The sequence below is a fragment of the Chanodichthys erythropterus genome, chromosome 21, assembly GCF_024489055.1.
Source record: "Chanodichthys erythropterus isolate Z2021 chromosome 21, ASM2448905v1, whole genome shotgun sequence".
Taxonomy (NCBI): domain Eukaryota; kingdom Metazoa; phylum Chordata; class Actinopteri; order Cypriniformes; family Xenocyprididae; genus Chanodichthys; species Chanodichthys erythropterus.
This window is the reverse complement of record NC_090241.1, coordinates 19,205,641-19,221,314: the sequence shown is the minus strand read 5'-3', so window position 1 is coordinate 19,221,314 and position 15,674 is coordinate 19,205,641. Positions and strand designations below refer to the sequence as shown.

Genomic DNA, 15,674 nt, shown 5'->3' with positions numbered 1-15,674 from the left:
ATACTCTTTTCAGTCTTTCTCAGCACAGAAAGGTGGTGATTTTACCTCTGTCAAAGTTTATATTTTGTTTTTAATGAAGAATTGCTATTATGAAAGAAAAAAGTTTTACAAGAATATGAAAAAAGTATGAATAGCAATCTGAATATGAATAGTTTTTACACAACTTACTATGAAACAATACTGACATCTGCTGTTAAAAAGAAGTATAGCAAAACATTAAGAAAATGAATGGACATGAACATAAATATCACTAGAACTCTCTCTCTTGAAGCATCCCCCAAACTGGGCTATGATCAATGATTTGAGCACAAGCCAAAGACATCTGATCTCTCAAATTCTCCACATTGGGTTTACTTGTGGCCTGGAATATAAAGGCCATTAAACCTATTGCAGTCACCATGCCAATATACTTCTCATAAATTGAATTTTAGTATAAATACTTTTACAGTGAGCACAGTCCTTGACGTAAAATTCAAATGAACATTTAAACCATATTATATTACCTCTAGACAGAATTCACTGTAAAATCAAAACATTACAAAAAAATTATAAGAATAAAGAAAACGCAAACTGTAAGACATCACAGGTTACCTTAGCAATGATCAGCATTCCCTTCACTACATCAGCTGTATTATGCACAGGTATGACTCTGAGGTTACAGCCAAGGAATCTGTTGCAAAAAATTAAAATATCAGAATTACACCATTTATCACGTATTCTTTCTTTCTTTTCTTTTTCTTTCTTTCTTTCTTTCTTTCTTTCTTTCTTTCTTTCTTTCTTTCTTTCTTTCTTTCTTTCTTTCTTTCTTTCTTTCTTTCTTTCTTTCTTTCTTTCTTTCTTTCTTTCTTTCTTTCTTTCTTTCTAAAATAAAAATCTTTGCTGCTGGCCAGAACTGAACTCTTCCACAAAGTTTGTTCATTATTTATTATTAGTCACCTTTGAAAAGTAATTGTGCCACACAGGCACCTTATTCAATGAGTCTGAGTGAATCTCTAGATGCCATGTCTAGAACTCTGCCTTGTTGGTCATTTATGTAATATGGCGTGCTTGGCTTTCAAAATAAGGTTGTACATTTGTAGTTTTTAATTTATCAATCACCTGTTCTGCACTGATGAGAAAATTTCCCACTCTCTTTTTCCATAGACTGGGGCTTGAAGCAGAAGAAAACTGTTTCTATGGACGTGCACAAACTTCTCAATTCTCTCAAAAAGTTCAGTATTCTCAAGCTCACACGAAAACTCCTCCAGTGTGACTAGCAAGAAAGCCGTACCTGTGCAACAGAAAAGTGAAGAGAACTCTTTAGTGTACACCTAGGATCTATTTTCACAGACTGTATTTTTTTTTATTTATGTATATATTCAACACTATACTTTGTGTTATATTTTCCTTTATATTTATATTGTGTAATATCAATAGGCATTACTGCTGCAAGGGTGTTTCTAATACAACAACTAAAATTTGACATCTTTTTTCTCTTCTGACTGCTGTAATCAATCTCTCTATAATTTTTTCCTCTTTTGGAAAGTCGTGGAAAGCCTATTGTGGATTTTTTTTCTTTTTCTGTTGGAACAAATCGGAATGCTAAAATCATATTTGCTGTAGTCTCCTTTTTACCACTATAGAAGTTTACCCAACTATGAAAACTACTTAGTTTTTGCGAATTCCGGAAATGTTAAAGGGCTAACAAACTCTAGTTTTATACTATGCCTCTGTCATCAGTACATTTGTAACACAGTGTAAGTGCTTGCCTGATTTCTCAGTGAATTCCTAACATGAGAGGGTTGCAAGACTGACAGTTCCACAGGCCAAACCCTAAAAATAAGTTATTAAAAATAAGCACTTGCAGCTAAAATAAATAGGTTTCTTTATTTATTTATTTATTTATTTATTATGATTATAGGTTAAAAGACTGAAATAAGATCCGTGGTTACCACAAGCTGAAAAATGACCCAGACAAAATATCTTTGACAAAAGATATTTTCACATTTTATTTTACATCATAAATCAGTATAACCCCACAGAGAAAAAAAAAACAATATGGGGAAGTACTAGAGCAAGACGCATGTTGTAATTATTTAATGATTATTTTAATTATTTTTCTATGTAAAGCACTTTGAATTACAATTGTGTATGAAATGTGCTATATAAATAAACTTGCCTTGCCTTTAACAGTTTATATATTCCTTGATTTTAAATGGAAAAAAAGACTGTTGAGATGATCTTTGACCCCAGATCTGTGGGGGACCATAGCCCTGTAATAATACATGGAAATATTATTGAACAGGTTTCATCATATAAAAACTTGGGCGTTTATATTGACAGTTCATTATGTTGGTTCTCCCACATTGACAGTCTGTGTTCTGGATTGCAGCAAAGGCTATATTTTTTGCGAAGATTAAAAATATTTGGGGTATATCAGAAGATTTTATTTTTCTTTTATCAGTCTGTTTGTGAGAGTTTGATAAGATATGGAATACAGCATGGTATGGAATCCTGACTGTCCAATCAAAATCAAAACTTGTACGACTTGTACACACGGCTCTAAAAATTGTTGGGTGTGACGAGAAATGATCTATATAGGAGCTGTATGAGATATCTATTTTAAGACAAGCTAAGAAAATTGTTGCTGATGAGACACATATTTTACATGAGGATTTTAAGATGTTACCCTCTGGGAGACGATTAAGGGTTTGAAGTGCAAATCAAATCGCTACAAAAATTATTTTGTTCCAACTGCAGTTAAACTATTTAATAGGGAATTGCTTAAATGAAAGAACAGGTAGGGTATTGTTGTTTTATCTGGCTTGTGGTTATTAGTAATTTATTATGTTTGTACTGTTTATGTGAGTTTAATGTTGTACTGGCTATGCCATGGTTGTCCAAGATGAATTTCCCAGCAATGGGAGAATAAAGTATATTCAATTCAATTCATTTGTATGGAAAAAATGCAGTTGCTAACATCTAAATGAGACTAGCAATAGCCTTCAGCCTCGGTTTAACTATTCACAAGTTCTGCCGATTGTATTTAGGGTTCAAAAAGTTTTGTTCTTTTGTGAAGTTCTTTTTTGGTCACAGAATTTATGTTTCTGCAATAATCATAATAAGTAAATTTTTGTCCAGAGAACCAGGGTGATACTAACTTCCGGTTTGGCTTACAAAAAGTGTAATCACTCACTGCAGCACTCTATATAGGTTACATTACGTTTAAGTAAACAAATCAATATTTATAAAGTTTACTTTCATGATTAGACACGAACAAATATCTATCCTCTCTAACAATGAAAAAGGAATAAGATTTACCCCTCCCACATATCTCGAATATCTTCACAACGATGTAAACTAAGGTTACGTCCTTTAAAGGTGCTAAAGAGGATGTTTTGTTTTATACATTTTAGCAATATTACTTGAAACTGTCTTTACTAACTGATAAAAGACTATTTATTAGGTGCACTGAAAGGAATAATATTAATATATATCAACATATATATTACGCGATCATTGCGTAAACGATTGGCCCTCTGGCTTGTCAATCACTGCCATTACGTTCGTTGTGAAAGACATGCGCGGATTGGCCCACTGGCTTGTCAATCACTGCCATGACGTTCCTTGTGCGAGATGTGCGCGGCTGCGCGCTCCAGTAACTTTCCACACTATACAGGCGCCGCATGCAATGTTTTTGTCAGGAGTAACAACTGCAGATTATGAGTTACCTGCGGTGAGTCCGACATAATGAATCCACTAACACGACACATCGCATGCCGGTGGTAAACACTCGTGTTCCAATACTCGTGCACAAGTTTTGGGAGGCGTTCCCTCGAAATGAGCTGTGAAGGAGGGGGGTTGTTCTTACGCATGCACTCATTTCAAAAACTCAGTAACAGTCTTTGGTTTCTCAGTCGACAAAAAGATTGCACTTTAGCACCTTTAAATTTCTCAAGCTGAAAGAGGATGTAACGCGCATGTGCATAATGACAGTTCTGACTTGTGGCGCATGTTCTTTGTGTCACAGTATGGTCACAGTTGGCATTGGCCTATGGCTGCGTTCCAGTTCGTTTTTTAAATGCCCTTCGACGCGATATGCGGTGACGTCATAATCGTGTTGCAATTTGGGTTATGGAGCTGCCTGAAGTGTACATGTGATGTGAAGTAGACTCTGTCAAAATCGAGGGAGCAAGGGTCTGTCCATGTAAACTTCCCTCGTCCACTTCACGAAGTGGAACGCACTTCAGAATGTTCCTCAGAATTCCCCCAGGGGAAGTGCTTAGGGAAGTTCGCGAGTGCGTGTCTAAAACTGGAGTGGAACGCAGCCCATATATAGGCTACTTGCGATTCTGGCGGAAGCTTCTGCACACTGCAGCACATACAAGATTTCGTTCGTTATTACTGCATTGAAAAAAAAAATAATCCAGTAGGACATCTATAAAGTATTACATTTACTTATGAAATTTAACTAATTTCTACCTGACAAGGGGAAAACAAAAGAAGAGGACAGAATGCTATCCGAGCGGCGAATCCTGTGCTGCTGCGCTAAAAGTATCTGTGAGGGTTCATCACACTGCGAAGATAATACAAAATAAGCAGATAAACGCATAAATAAGCATGCTTCAGTCAGCCAATAAATTAGTAAAATCAAAAACAGAAAAACAATATTTTCCTCAAAGCTATAACAACTACAACCTATGAACTAACAGCAACGTAAACACGGGAAACCAACCTGAGGTGAGGTGCTGATTATAACGGTTGTTTTCCAAGAAGATGTGTTGGTATGGCTTGCCATTTCCAGATAATTGGCTTGATATTCATTTAGTTACGGTGCTAACAGTTTTCCTCCACAAAAGAGCCTTTTACTGTTTGTACACAATGATGACGTAGCAACGTATGCGCGCGCATTTTGGCAACGGAAGTGGTGTTGTTCCCCATAGGTTCTAACGTGTTAGCAACTCCGAAAGTGATATTTATATCTACAGCTTCGCGAGCGGATTAAGCAACACAGACAGATAAAGTTATTTTAAAAAGTTGACTTTATCAAATGGTATCCGGCTATCAGATCCGTGTAGTCGAGTGGATAGAAGACGTTAGCAGATGGCCAAATACAGTGGCCAGATATATATATACATAAACCAGGGCTCTCAAGTTTTAAAGACAGGCAAGGATGACATGATTTTTAAAGTGACCAATAACATCGACGATGTAATACACTATAATTTATTTAGTGCTAATAAAATTATTAAGCCTATTTGGAGAGAGAGATGTTTAATGTGACAAAATGTCAGTCATCCTGTGATAACGAAAATATAACTACTACGTTACTGAGCAGGTGTTTTTAGTGAACAGGCTTAACTGTTGACTGTTCAGACACTCATGAACAACTGATGCTGATTATCTGGGAAACATTCTCTAACAGCAGTCAAGTTGTCATTGTTTGTGTCAAACAAGCTGTGAATTTGTTGTAACATTAAAATAGGAGATCATGACTTACGCTGTGCTCAAAGTGATGCTCAGAGCCGTTTTCCTCTGTGGGTGAACGAGGATGATGGTGAAAAATTCCAGGATATGCTCTTTTTCATTGGTTGTTGAGTTAAATCGTACCCAGATACAATAGTGCTATTTTCTGATTGGCTACTGTGTAGCCTCTTTCTTTTTTTGATTGGCTGATAAGTGGCAGGCTACTCCAGGGGAGACGCGCTTGATTCCTGCCCGGCGCGGCGGCATATTAAATATATGAAAAATAGTTTTTCTGCGTGAGGAATACAATGTGTGGCGGGAGTGCGTGACAAAAGAGTGACTGTCACGCTCAGTGCGTTACACTTGAGAACCCTGAAAAACTTTCAGAGTTGCTAACACGTTAAAACCATAGACTGTAAAAAAAAAGTAAAATGTAAAAAATTATTAAAACCAATAGGCAACAGCACCACTTCCGTTGTCAAAATGCGCGCGCAACTGCTTGTTCACGTGGGCTGTAAAAGGGTCTATAGAAAGTTTTTACCTTGACAGTCCGACAACTGACGCCAACCCAGCTAACCAAAATACGTGACTGTTACGTAACTGCAACGTAATTTGGTGACCAAACTTTCGTCGTGGCGACGTAACTAGTTACGTCGTGGCAACCGGAAAAGTGAAAGGTGCCTATACGTCGCCACAACGTAACTTTGTGACGTTGCCAGTTAGTAACTGCGACGTCGTGGCAACGTTGTGTATCAATAGTTGTGTGTTGGTCATCAGTTGGTAATTCTTATTTTTATTTATTTTTCTATGGGCGGACATGCAGTAGTTTAACCTAATTTATGTCCTCATTTGCCCAAACTAATGTAAAGGCTATTCCAACAGCTGTGAACGATGAATGCAGACTCGAAATGAATTCAATTCATTTATTTTGAAAAACACACAGAACATGAATAAAACTCCAAATAAAAATAATGAAATACACTCAAACTATAAATAAAAACATATAGCCTACAGCGAAACATAAAATAAAAGCATTCAAGACGTTTTGCTCTCAGTATCATTAAAAACATATGCTATGCTAACGTAACATTTTGCATAACATATATTTCAGACGATCAAGGAAATCACAAAGGTAAAAATATTAACAAAAGTACTTAAAGTAGACTGTGGGTAATGTTACTTAACCAATCTGACGCAGTTGTTGAACTTTATTGCTATAAAACTGACGAGAAACACGGAGAAACGTCGACGCTGTCCTCTCCAGCAGCTTGAATGTTTTCCCGGTTGCCATGGCAACTCTAACGGCCACCTGCACTAACGTAAACATAACAATAAAAAAAGGTTTTGCGTCTTTCCAAAGTTAACTTTATACATTTTTATAAAAGCCATTTATTCGTTGTCACCTCGGAAAAATAAATTCTTCTCTCAGAAAAATTAACTTTACACTCTTATCAACATACTGTGGGCACGCGCGCACTACATTTGTGGAGGCGCGCGCTGTATGTCACGTCACTATATATAAAAAACAGTCATCCATACTCTGATTTGGTGAAAAGAAACCTTTTTTTTCTTAAGGGGACATTTCAGTCTTGTGTCTGACATTTAATTACACGTTTTATATTGCAAATTCTGGTAATAATAACATATAAAGAATTTGTAAATGATGGTAATGAAATTACGAGCACATGACGTTGCTGCTACGTTGCCAGTAAGTCATGGAATGACCATTATATTACGAATAGAGGACGTATCTGGAACGTCCTTGGTAATCTTGTAACGTTTGGAGAACGTACTGACGACGTTGTGATATGGTAATTTGATGGTAATATTATTACGGGCATACAACGTTGTAGTTACGTTACTAGTAAGTCATGGAATTACCAATATATTACGAATAGAGGACGTATCTGGAACGTTCTGGGTAATCTTATAACGTTAGGAGAACGTACTGACGACGTTGTGAGATGGTAATCTGAAGGTAATGAAATTACTGGCATGCGACGTCGTAGTTACGTTGTCAGTTAGTAAGTCATGACATTACCAAAAAGTACGAATACATTACGTAACTGTTACGTCGTGTGTTAGCTGGGAATGTAATGTTAGAGCGGCGGGTTGAAACCAGGTTGAAACTGGGACATTCAGAAATGCTGAATGTTAATTCAGCTTGTTACTGAAATTGTTTGTACTCAACAAAACAATAAACACAACAAAAACATAAATAAATGTAAAAAAAATAGCATTTTCACAAGTGACTTTTTAAAATTAAAACACGATTTTTTTTTCATGATAAAAACAGTAGCCCCGCCCCTTTCAGCGCGCTCGTTGTCTTTCGTCTTCCTGTTTGTATTTCTAAAGCGATCTTACGCATTTATGAATGAACTGCTCGTGAATCTTCGTGGTCTGCTGACATTTGTTAAGACATCTGCTTTAAACAATACAATACAATACAATGCTCACGATAACTTTTATTAACTATACAACAAGTAAATCGACTTCACCAGCTAATTAAGTTATTCTTTGACAGCGATGCCATAGAAATACAGAGCTACAGCAAAAACGGAAGTTCAAAGATAATTATAAAGATTATATGGAGAATAATGCACAGCACTTAGTTCATTTTTAAAAAAAAAATGGCGTTTATCGGTTTTTGCAAATGAACTCTTCACTTGTACATAAGGTTCAGTGGTTTTGGAAACAGAAAAACTGTGAACCCAGGACCTCATACATGCGAAGCATGCGCTCTACCACTGAGCTACATCCCCTGACGTTGATACCTTTTTCCTGTTTTCCTTTTTCCCCTTTCAAGATGTAAAGGTGTTAAAGGACAACGTTGCAATTCATGCACCAAACCTTTTTCCTGTTTTCCTTTTTCCCCTTTCAAGATGTAAAGGTGTTAATATACAAAGTTGCCATTCATGCACCAAATTGGTTACAAATATATATGTTGTTGAAGCCTTTTACTTAAAGGACCAACATTGCTTGGAGATGCTCGGGATTGAACCCAGGACCTCACACATGCCTCACACATGCCTCACACACGCTCTACCACTGAGCTACATCCCCTGATGATCGTGGATTTCTACTTGTGCATTTCAAGATGTAAAGGTGGTAATGGAGAAGAAAAGAATACATGCAGATAAGGTTGAGAGGTTGTAGAAACAGCTCACTTGAAAGTAACACCTTGCTTGGAGATGCTGGGGATTGAACCCAGAACCTAATACATGCGAAGCATGCGCTCTACCACTGAGCTACATACCCTTACATTGAAACTTTTTTCCTGTTTTCCTTTTCCCCCTTTCAAGATGTAAAGGTGTTAAAGGACAACATTGCCATTCATGCACCAAATAACTATGTAGTTGAAGCCTTTTACTTAAAGCCTAACATTGCTTGGAGATGCTGGGGATTGAACCCAGGACCTCATACATGCAAAGCATGCGCTCTACTACTGAGCTACATCCCCCGATTTTAGACTGATTTTCCTGTTGTGTTCTTCCATGTGCCTTTTCTTAGATTTATATAATTGACAAAGTCAGAAATTGGAATACTTGTACATAAGGTTCAGTGGTTTTGGAAACAGGAAAACTACTTGAAATAACAACATTGCTTGGAGATGCAACCCAGGAACTCAAACATGCAAAGCATGCGCTCTACCACTGATCTACATCCCCCGATTTTAGAAAGATTTTCCTGTTGTGTTCTTCCATGTGCCTTTTCTTAGATTTATATTAGGGATGCTCACATTGACCGTTTAACCGTTAACCGAAAGTAAGAATTTTAACCGATAATACTATCAGTTAAACGTTGTTGTTTTTTTGCTGTTTGCTGCATGGTTAAAGAAAAATATGCTATATATACATATATGCTTATTTGTTAACTCTCGGGGCGTTTCACACGTGCCAGACATATTTCGCTAAGCAACAAGCAAAATGAAGCGAGCGAAAAGAAGTACTGACCATTTCGATAGAAAGGGTCAGGCGCGCCATTGGCACGGGGACAGGAAAAGAAAGAAATCGACCCCCGCACTTTTGATAAGGGCTGCTTCTGTTATGTCTGAAAACGTTCAGTATTGGGTCCTGTTGGACTCTGTTATGTTATACACTGCATGTGACAGGTTACGGTGCCTTTAAGGCTTACAGCAGTGGTTTACGGCAAAGGTCGGAAAACGCAAGAGGTTGGCGTCAGTTGATAAATCTGATATGAACGTAGTTACACGGTGTGGTTATTGAGTCCTACACAAACACAACATTTGGCGAACGAGGATGTCTGAACTCATCTTACCACCACCGCCTCCTTTCCTACCTGTTCCTGGTGATCCAGCTGTTCCATGGGATCGCTGGCTGACATCGTTTGAGGATTATTTGCTGGCTTTGGGACACTCTGACCTCGCGGAGGCCAGGAAGTGCGCGCTCCTGCGCCATTGTCTCGGGCAGGAGGGCCAGCGAATCTTCGCCACGCGCACCTTATCAGATGATAAGTATGTCACAGCCACGGCCGCTTTAAAGGCTCATTTCAGCTGCGGATGAAGCCGGCGGATGCATCGTTTTGAGTTTCGTCAGAGGACCCAAAAGCCAGGTGAAACCGTTGCCCACTATGTATCAGTATTGCGTGAGCTGGCTAGACTTGTGATTTTGGGGTTTTGGAGGATGGACTTATTGTTGACCAGTTAATAGAGAAAACGTCATGTAACCAACTGAGGGAGAGACTTTTACTAGAGCCAGACTCCACAACACTGGCGGATGCTTAAGTAATTGGAAAGCAGTTGGAAACTGCTCTAGCAGAGGCACGCAAGTTCATTCGCGCTGTGCACGAGCCTGTGACATCATCACCACCGTTAGTTCAGCACACAGCGACTGCAGAGGCAGCTGACAGGGTGAGTGACAGTTTGGATGTACAGAGAGTGGACAGGGGGCCCAGGGAGAGTGGGCTCAAGAGCTGTAGCAACTGTGGCTCTCCTAAACATGCAACCAGAGATCAGTCATGCCCTGCCCAGGGAGAACGTTGTCGAAACTGCCATAAGTTGAACCACTTCGCACGCTGCTGTCGCTCTTCTCCTGCTTGCCATGATACTGCTGCTGTCCCCATAAACACTGTACAGACCCCACAGCCTTCATTCAAGCTTTGCACATGTTGCGTGGGCACAGCTCTCATTCCACTCCTCGTGGACACAGGGGCTAAAGTGTCAATCCTGAACAAATGCACATATGACCGCTTCTTCAGTCACGTGCCTCTGGACGCAGCAGCTAAGCCCCTGTTAGGCTACGGCCATTTTCCCATCTCCACTCTGGGTGTGGCCTGCCTCCCCGTCAGATATGATCAACAATGTGCGCCTGCCGCTAAGTTCTGCATCACCCGGAAGGGAGCTAACATTATGGGCCTAGACTTGTTCCTTGCCCTGGGTTTTACTGTGAGTGATGCTAGGGGCCTGCATGTCCTGCAGGTCGCTACCTCCTGGCCTGACCGCTACCCACAACTATTCAACAGGCTGGGCTGTATGACTGGATTTGTACACCAGCCTACGGTTGACCTGTCGGTCCGCCCTATTATCCAGCCCCTTCGGCGTATTCCCCTGGCTCTCCGTGACGCGGTGGAGGCCGAGCTTCATTGCCTGGTGGAGGCGGACGTCATAGAGCCTGTTGACTCATCACCGTGGGTGTCTAACCTGTTAATAGCCAAGAAAAAGGGGGGCGGACTGCGACTCTGTGTCGACCTCACCGATGTAAACAAAGCCATCATCCCTGATAAGTACCCCCTACCTACGGCTGAGGAGCTCACTAGCCATTTCCACGGCTCCACTGTTTTTAGTAAGATGGACTTACGTAACGGCTACCTGCAGGTGCCTCTGGCACCGGCCAGCATGGACCTTACAGCGTTTGTCACGCACGTGGGGGTTTTCAGATTTAAACGCATGGCGTTTGGACTTTCATCAGCCCCGAGCTGTTTTCAGAAGATAATGTCACTCATACTGGCCGGTATCCAGGGTGTCTCCATCTATCTGGATGATGTGGTGGTGCATGCGCCCTCCACCGCACTGCATGATGATCGCCTGGAGCAGGTTTTTCAGCGTTTCGAACAGCATGGCGTCACACTGAACTCTGAGAAATGCATGTTTGGGGTTGAGGAGGTCGAGTTCCTGGGCTTCAGACTCTCGAAGGAGGGCATCGCCCCAATTGTGTCCCATACTGAGGCCATTCTTTCCCTGCCAGACCCACAGTCACCATCCCAGCTGTCGTCCTTTCTGGGGATGGCCGCCTACTATCTCAGATTCATGCCACACTACTCTGACTTAACGGCCCCCCTGCGCCGGCTGCTCAGGAAGGATGTTCCGTGGGACTGGACCCCAGCCTGCCACGAAGCCGTGCGCATCATCAAACAGCAGCTCACTTCCCCACCCACACTGACCCATTTCAGCTTGACTGCGCCCACCATGGTCACCTGCGATGCCTCCGGGGTGGCACTAGGCGCTGTGCTCTCCCAGACTCAGGAGGGGGTGGAACGGCCAGTGGCTTTCACCTCACAGGCACTTACCCCTGCAGAGCAGAAGTATTCAGTAGGGGAGAGGGAGGCCCTGGCCTGCCTTTGGGCATGTGAACGCTGGCATGTTTACCTATACGGGAGGCCTTTCACCATCCGCACAGACCACCAAGTGCTGACGGCACTGCTGGCGACTCAAGGCTCGGGGCACAGGCCCATGAGACTTCTGAGGTGGGCTGACAGGCTTAACCAGTACAACTTCAGCCTGGAGTTTTTGCCTGGGCGGGCCAACACGGTAGCTGACCTACTGTCTAGAGCGGTGTCAGTGACGAAGGAGACGGGCGGGGTGACAGCAGACACAGAGAGCGACGAAGACTGGGTCCACATCCTGCACGGGCCCCTCAGTTCAGTAGTCACTCTGACGGCTGGCCTGCCAAAGTGGATGACAGGCTGCTTCCCTATTACCGTTTCCGTAATGAGCTCTCCTGCTGGGGAGCGGTGTGCCTGGCCCGTGGCCACCGTGCAGTCGTTCCAGAGATTCTCAGGTCCAGAGTGCTACACATGGCGCATGAGGGACACCTGGGGGTGGTCAAGGTGAAGCAGCGCTGCCGTGACACAGTGTGGTGGCCCAACATAGACCCTGATGTTGAGGAGATGGTACGTAACTGCCCAGTGTCGTCACAACGGATAACGGGCCCCAATTTGTATCTGCGGAGTTCACAGAGTTTCTCATGGTACGGTCCATCAAGCACATCAGGACAGCAGTGTATCACCCAGAGAGTAATGGGGGGGGGGGGTGGGGGGGGGGTGGAAAGACTGAATAAAACTCTCAAAAATGGAATCCGAGCCTGTCTGGAGGAAGGGAAAATCTTCAGCGACGCGCTCAACCAAACTCTCCTAACCATCCGGGCATCCAAGCACTCCACCACAGGAGTGTCACCTGCTTTGCTCATGATTGGGCGTGAACTAAAACAACCACTGGACTGTTTGAGAGCTGAGCTAGCTCCGGCACGTGGGAGCCCAGAACTCCAGAAAGCAAGACCTCAGGTGAAAAGTTTGCAGGCTCAGATGAAAGAGAGTTTTGATGCCACGCACAGGGTGAAAACCCCCTCACTTTCTCCAGGGGTTTGGGTCAGGGTCAAACGCCTTCACCGCCAAAATAAGCTGCAGTCATACTGGTCAGAGCCCCTGCGGGTGACTAAGCAGTTGGGGCCGGCTACTTACAGACTGGAGAATGGGACTCGTTGGCACTCAAACCGCCTGCACAGAGTTGCAACCCCCACCGTACCTGCATCACCTCTGTCCCCAGCAACGGCTCTAAGTTGGCAGCCACAGCCAAGAGATAATTGGAGGGGGGATAATCCACCAGCAGCGCCCGTTGCAGTTTCACGGCCAGCACGCCCTCAGAGACTGAGGGTCCCGCCCATCTGGCATGGGGACTATGTGATGGGGTGATAGTGACACTGGGAAATGGGGGCTAAATGTTATGTTCTAGTTTCCAGGGGGGTGGGGGGAAAATGTTATGTCTGAAAACGTTCAGTATTGGGTCCTGTTGGACTCTGTTATGTTATACACTGCATGTGACAGGTTACGGTGCCTTTAAGGCTTACAGCAGTGGTTTACGGCAAAGATCGGAAAACGCAAGAGGTTGGCGTCAGTTGATAAATCTGATATGAACGAAGTTACACGGTGTGGTTATTGAGTCCTACACAAACACAACAGCTTCAATCAGTCACAATATATCATCTTTTAGCTTAGGATATTTTCTTTCAAATGAGACCATTTTCACGTTTCTGTGTGTCACGATCACCGTCTGCCCCTGTCTAGTTCCGGACTCCATTTCCCATCATTCCCCTCGCCAGTCACATGTTCACTCTACACCAATCACCTGTCGCCACATACAGCCATGCACACACTCCTCACTAATCACCACACCCAGCTGCAGCTTGTTACCTGGACTATAAAGGACTTCCACTCACACCACCTCAGCGCGAAGTATTGTTTCCCCAGTGTACAATTCTGAGCGTTTCTATCTTGTCTGCCTTTCTGTTACCGTTGTTGCCTGTTCCTGTTTCTTGACCCGTTGCTGCCTGTCCTGACCCTTGCCTGGTATACCGTTCTGTGTATGATATCCGTCTGCCTCGATCTACTGCCTGTTCCCTGACTACGATTCTGCCTGTTCCTTACTGTTCCCGTTTGTTCCTGTTTTGACCCTGCCTGTACGACCACTCTACTCTAATAAAATGCTGCATATGGATCCCTGCCTGAGTCTCCATTCGTTACACTGTGAGCTTTCGTTCATAAATAATAAACTGTTTTGTCGCAGATCTGAAGAAGAGGAAATGCGCTCTCGAACAGAGAAACACGCGATCTCCAAGCAATCGATCAAAGCGTGCTAACGTTTTAGGACAGGTCGAACGTTAGCGTTTGTCAATCAAGCAAAACCGTCCATTCAGAAACAGAGAAATTTGACACTTTAAGGTAAGAGGCTGATCTCTCAGATTGACGCGCGAGCTGGCTTGACTGAAGTTTTCGTGAGGATTTGTAGTTTATGGACTGTTTTGAGTTATCTGGTATCTAGAAAGTTAAAAGCATTGATGGCATCTATGAAAGAGATATCTAAAAGCGAAACGAAAAGTATTGCCTCGACCGGCGACAGTGGGGAGGACGCACGAGAGGAGACCTGTGCGTTTAATTGGTATGTGTATAGCTACTGTAATACTGCATTTACAAAGCTTATCAGTGGCATGCACTTTGATCACGAAAGTGAAAGTGCCTTTTGCGGTCGCATCGCGGTGCCCCCGCTTCCCATTTCTCTCGATGTGAACCGTGAGCTCCAGTCCATTACAATTTAGGGCCCTGGTATACTTCATTTCCCGCATTCCGCTTAGTCTCGTGCACGAGCCTTTCAAAGAAACTCCTTTGCCCATGAGAGCGGAAAGATGCGTTCGGTATGCACACATGCACCGTCCGTGGTCATAACAATAACAATCCTTGAGGTAGGCCTGCTATTTTTATTTGACGGAAAAAATGTCTAAAATAGCGGTTGTTCAAAGCTTCAATGGATTCACCGTGTTTTTGTTTTGTTCTTAATTTGTTAAACATTTAAGGGAAAAATATTTAGTGTGGGCCTATTTTATGCCTTTTATTTAAATTATTTTTTTCTGTTGTCAGAAACGCTGCAGGTGCCTGACAATTTGATAATGTCAATCCAGGTTCTGTTGTTTATCTGTTCTATGCTGCTGTTTGCATTTTAAACTAAACCCGTGGAAGACACATACACTCATCAATTGTATTTTTTATTTAATGTCATATATATGTCATATTATATTGGCTATACAATAATTATTAACTTGAAAGTGACACCTTGCTTGGAGATGCTGGGGATTTAACCCAGGACCTCATACATGCAAAGCATGCACTCTACCACTGAGCTACATCCCCTGACGTTGATGCAATTTTCCTGTTGTGTAGAGATATATGCATGTCGAGATGTAAAGGTGTTAAAGGACAACGTTGCAATTCATGCACCAAATTGGTTAGAAACATGTATGTGGTTGAAGCCTTTTACTTAAAGCCCAACATTGCTTGGAGATGCTGGGGATTGAACCCAGGACCTCATACATGCAAAGCATGCGCTCTACCACTGAGCTACATCCCCAGACACTGAAACCTTTTTCCTGTTTTGTAGGTACATGTGCCTTTCAAGATGTAAAGGTGTTAAAGGACAACGTTGCAATTCATGCACCAAATTGGTT

The 15,674-nt window shown here is 42.4% G+C and overlaps 1 protein-coding gene and 2 non-coding genes across 3 annotated transcripts; all 3 read right to left on the bottom strand.

Moving 5' to 3' along the window:
* Positions 1-250: 250 nt before the first annotated feature.
* Positions 251-4,777, bottom strand: LOC137010542 (protein SPO16 homolog). Its single transcript, XM_067372614.1, has 5 exons — positions 4,715-4,777; positions 4,462-4,555; positions 1,099-1,270; positions 592-670; positions 251-361 (listed from the first exon to the last, which is right to left on the bottom strand). The coding sequence occupies exons 1-5, from the start codon at positions 4,775-4,777 to the stop codon at positions 251-253; spliced, it is 519 nt and encodes a 172-aa protein (XP_067228715.1).
* A 3,854-nt stretch (positions 4,778-8,631) lies between these two features.
* On the bottom strand, positions 8,632-8,703 carry trnaa-cgc (transfer RNA alanine (anticodon CGC)). The gene has a single exon. It is a non-coding gene; the product is annotated as a tRNA-Ala (tRNA).
* A 6,802-nt stretch (positions 8,704-15,505) lies between these two features.
* Positions 15,506-15,577, bottom strand: trnaa-ugc (transfer RNA alanine (anticodon UGC)). Its single transcript has one exon. It is a non-coding gene; the product is annotated as a tRNA-Ala (tRNA).
* Between the last annotated feature and the right edge of the window lie 97 nt (positions 15,578-15,674).

What these genes read in the sequence shown, in the direction of transcription:
- LOC137010542 (XM_067372614.1), bottom strand. Translation starts at nt 4,777, where the DNA reads ATGGCAAGCCATACCAACACATCTTCTTGGAAAACAACCGTTATAATC. An exon ending in TTTTGTTTTCCCCTTGTCAG is followed by an intron (nt 1,271 to 4,461) that starts GTAGAAATTAGT and finishes TCTGTTGCACAG; the next exon opens with GTACGGCTTTCTTGCTAGTC. An exon ending in GAATGCTGATCATTGCTAAG is followed by an intron (nt 362 to 591) that starts GTAACCTGTGAT and finishes TTTATATTCCAG; the next exon opens with GCCACAAGTAAACCCAATGT.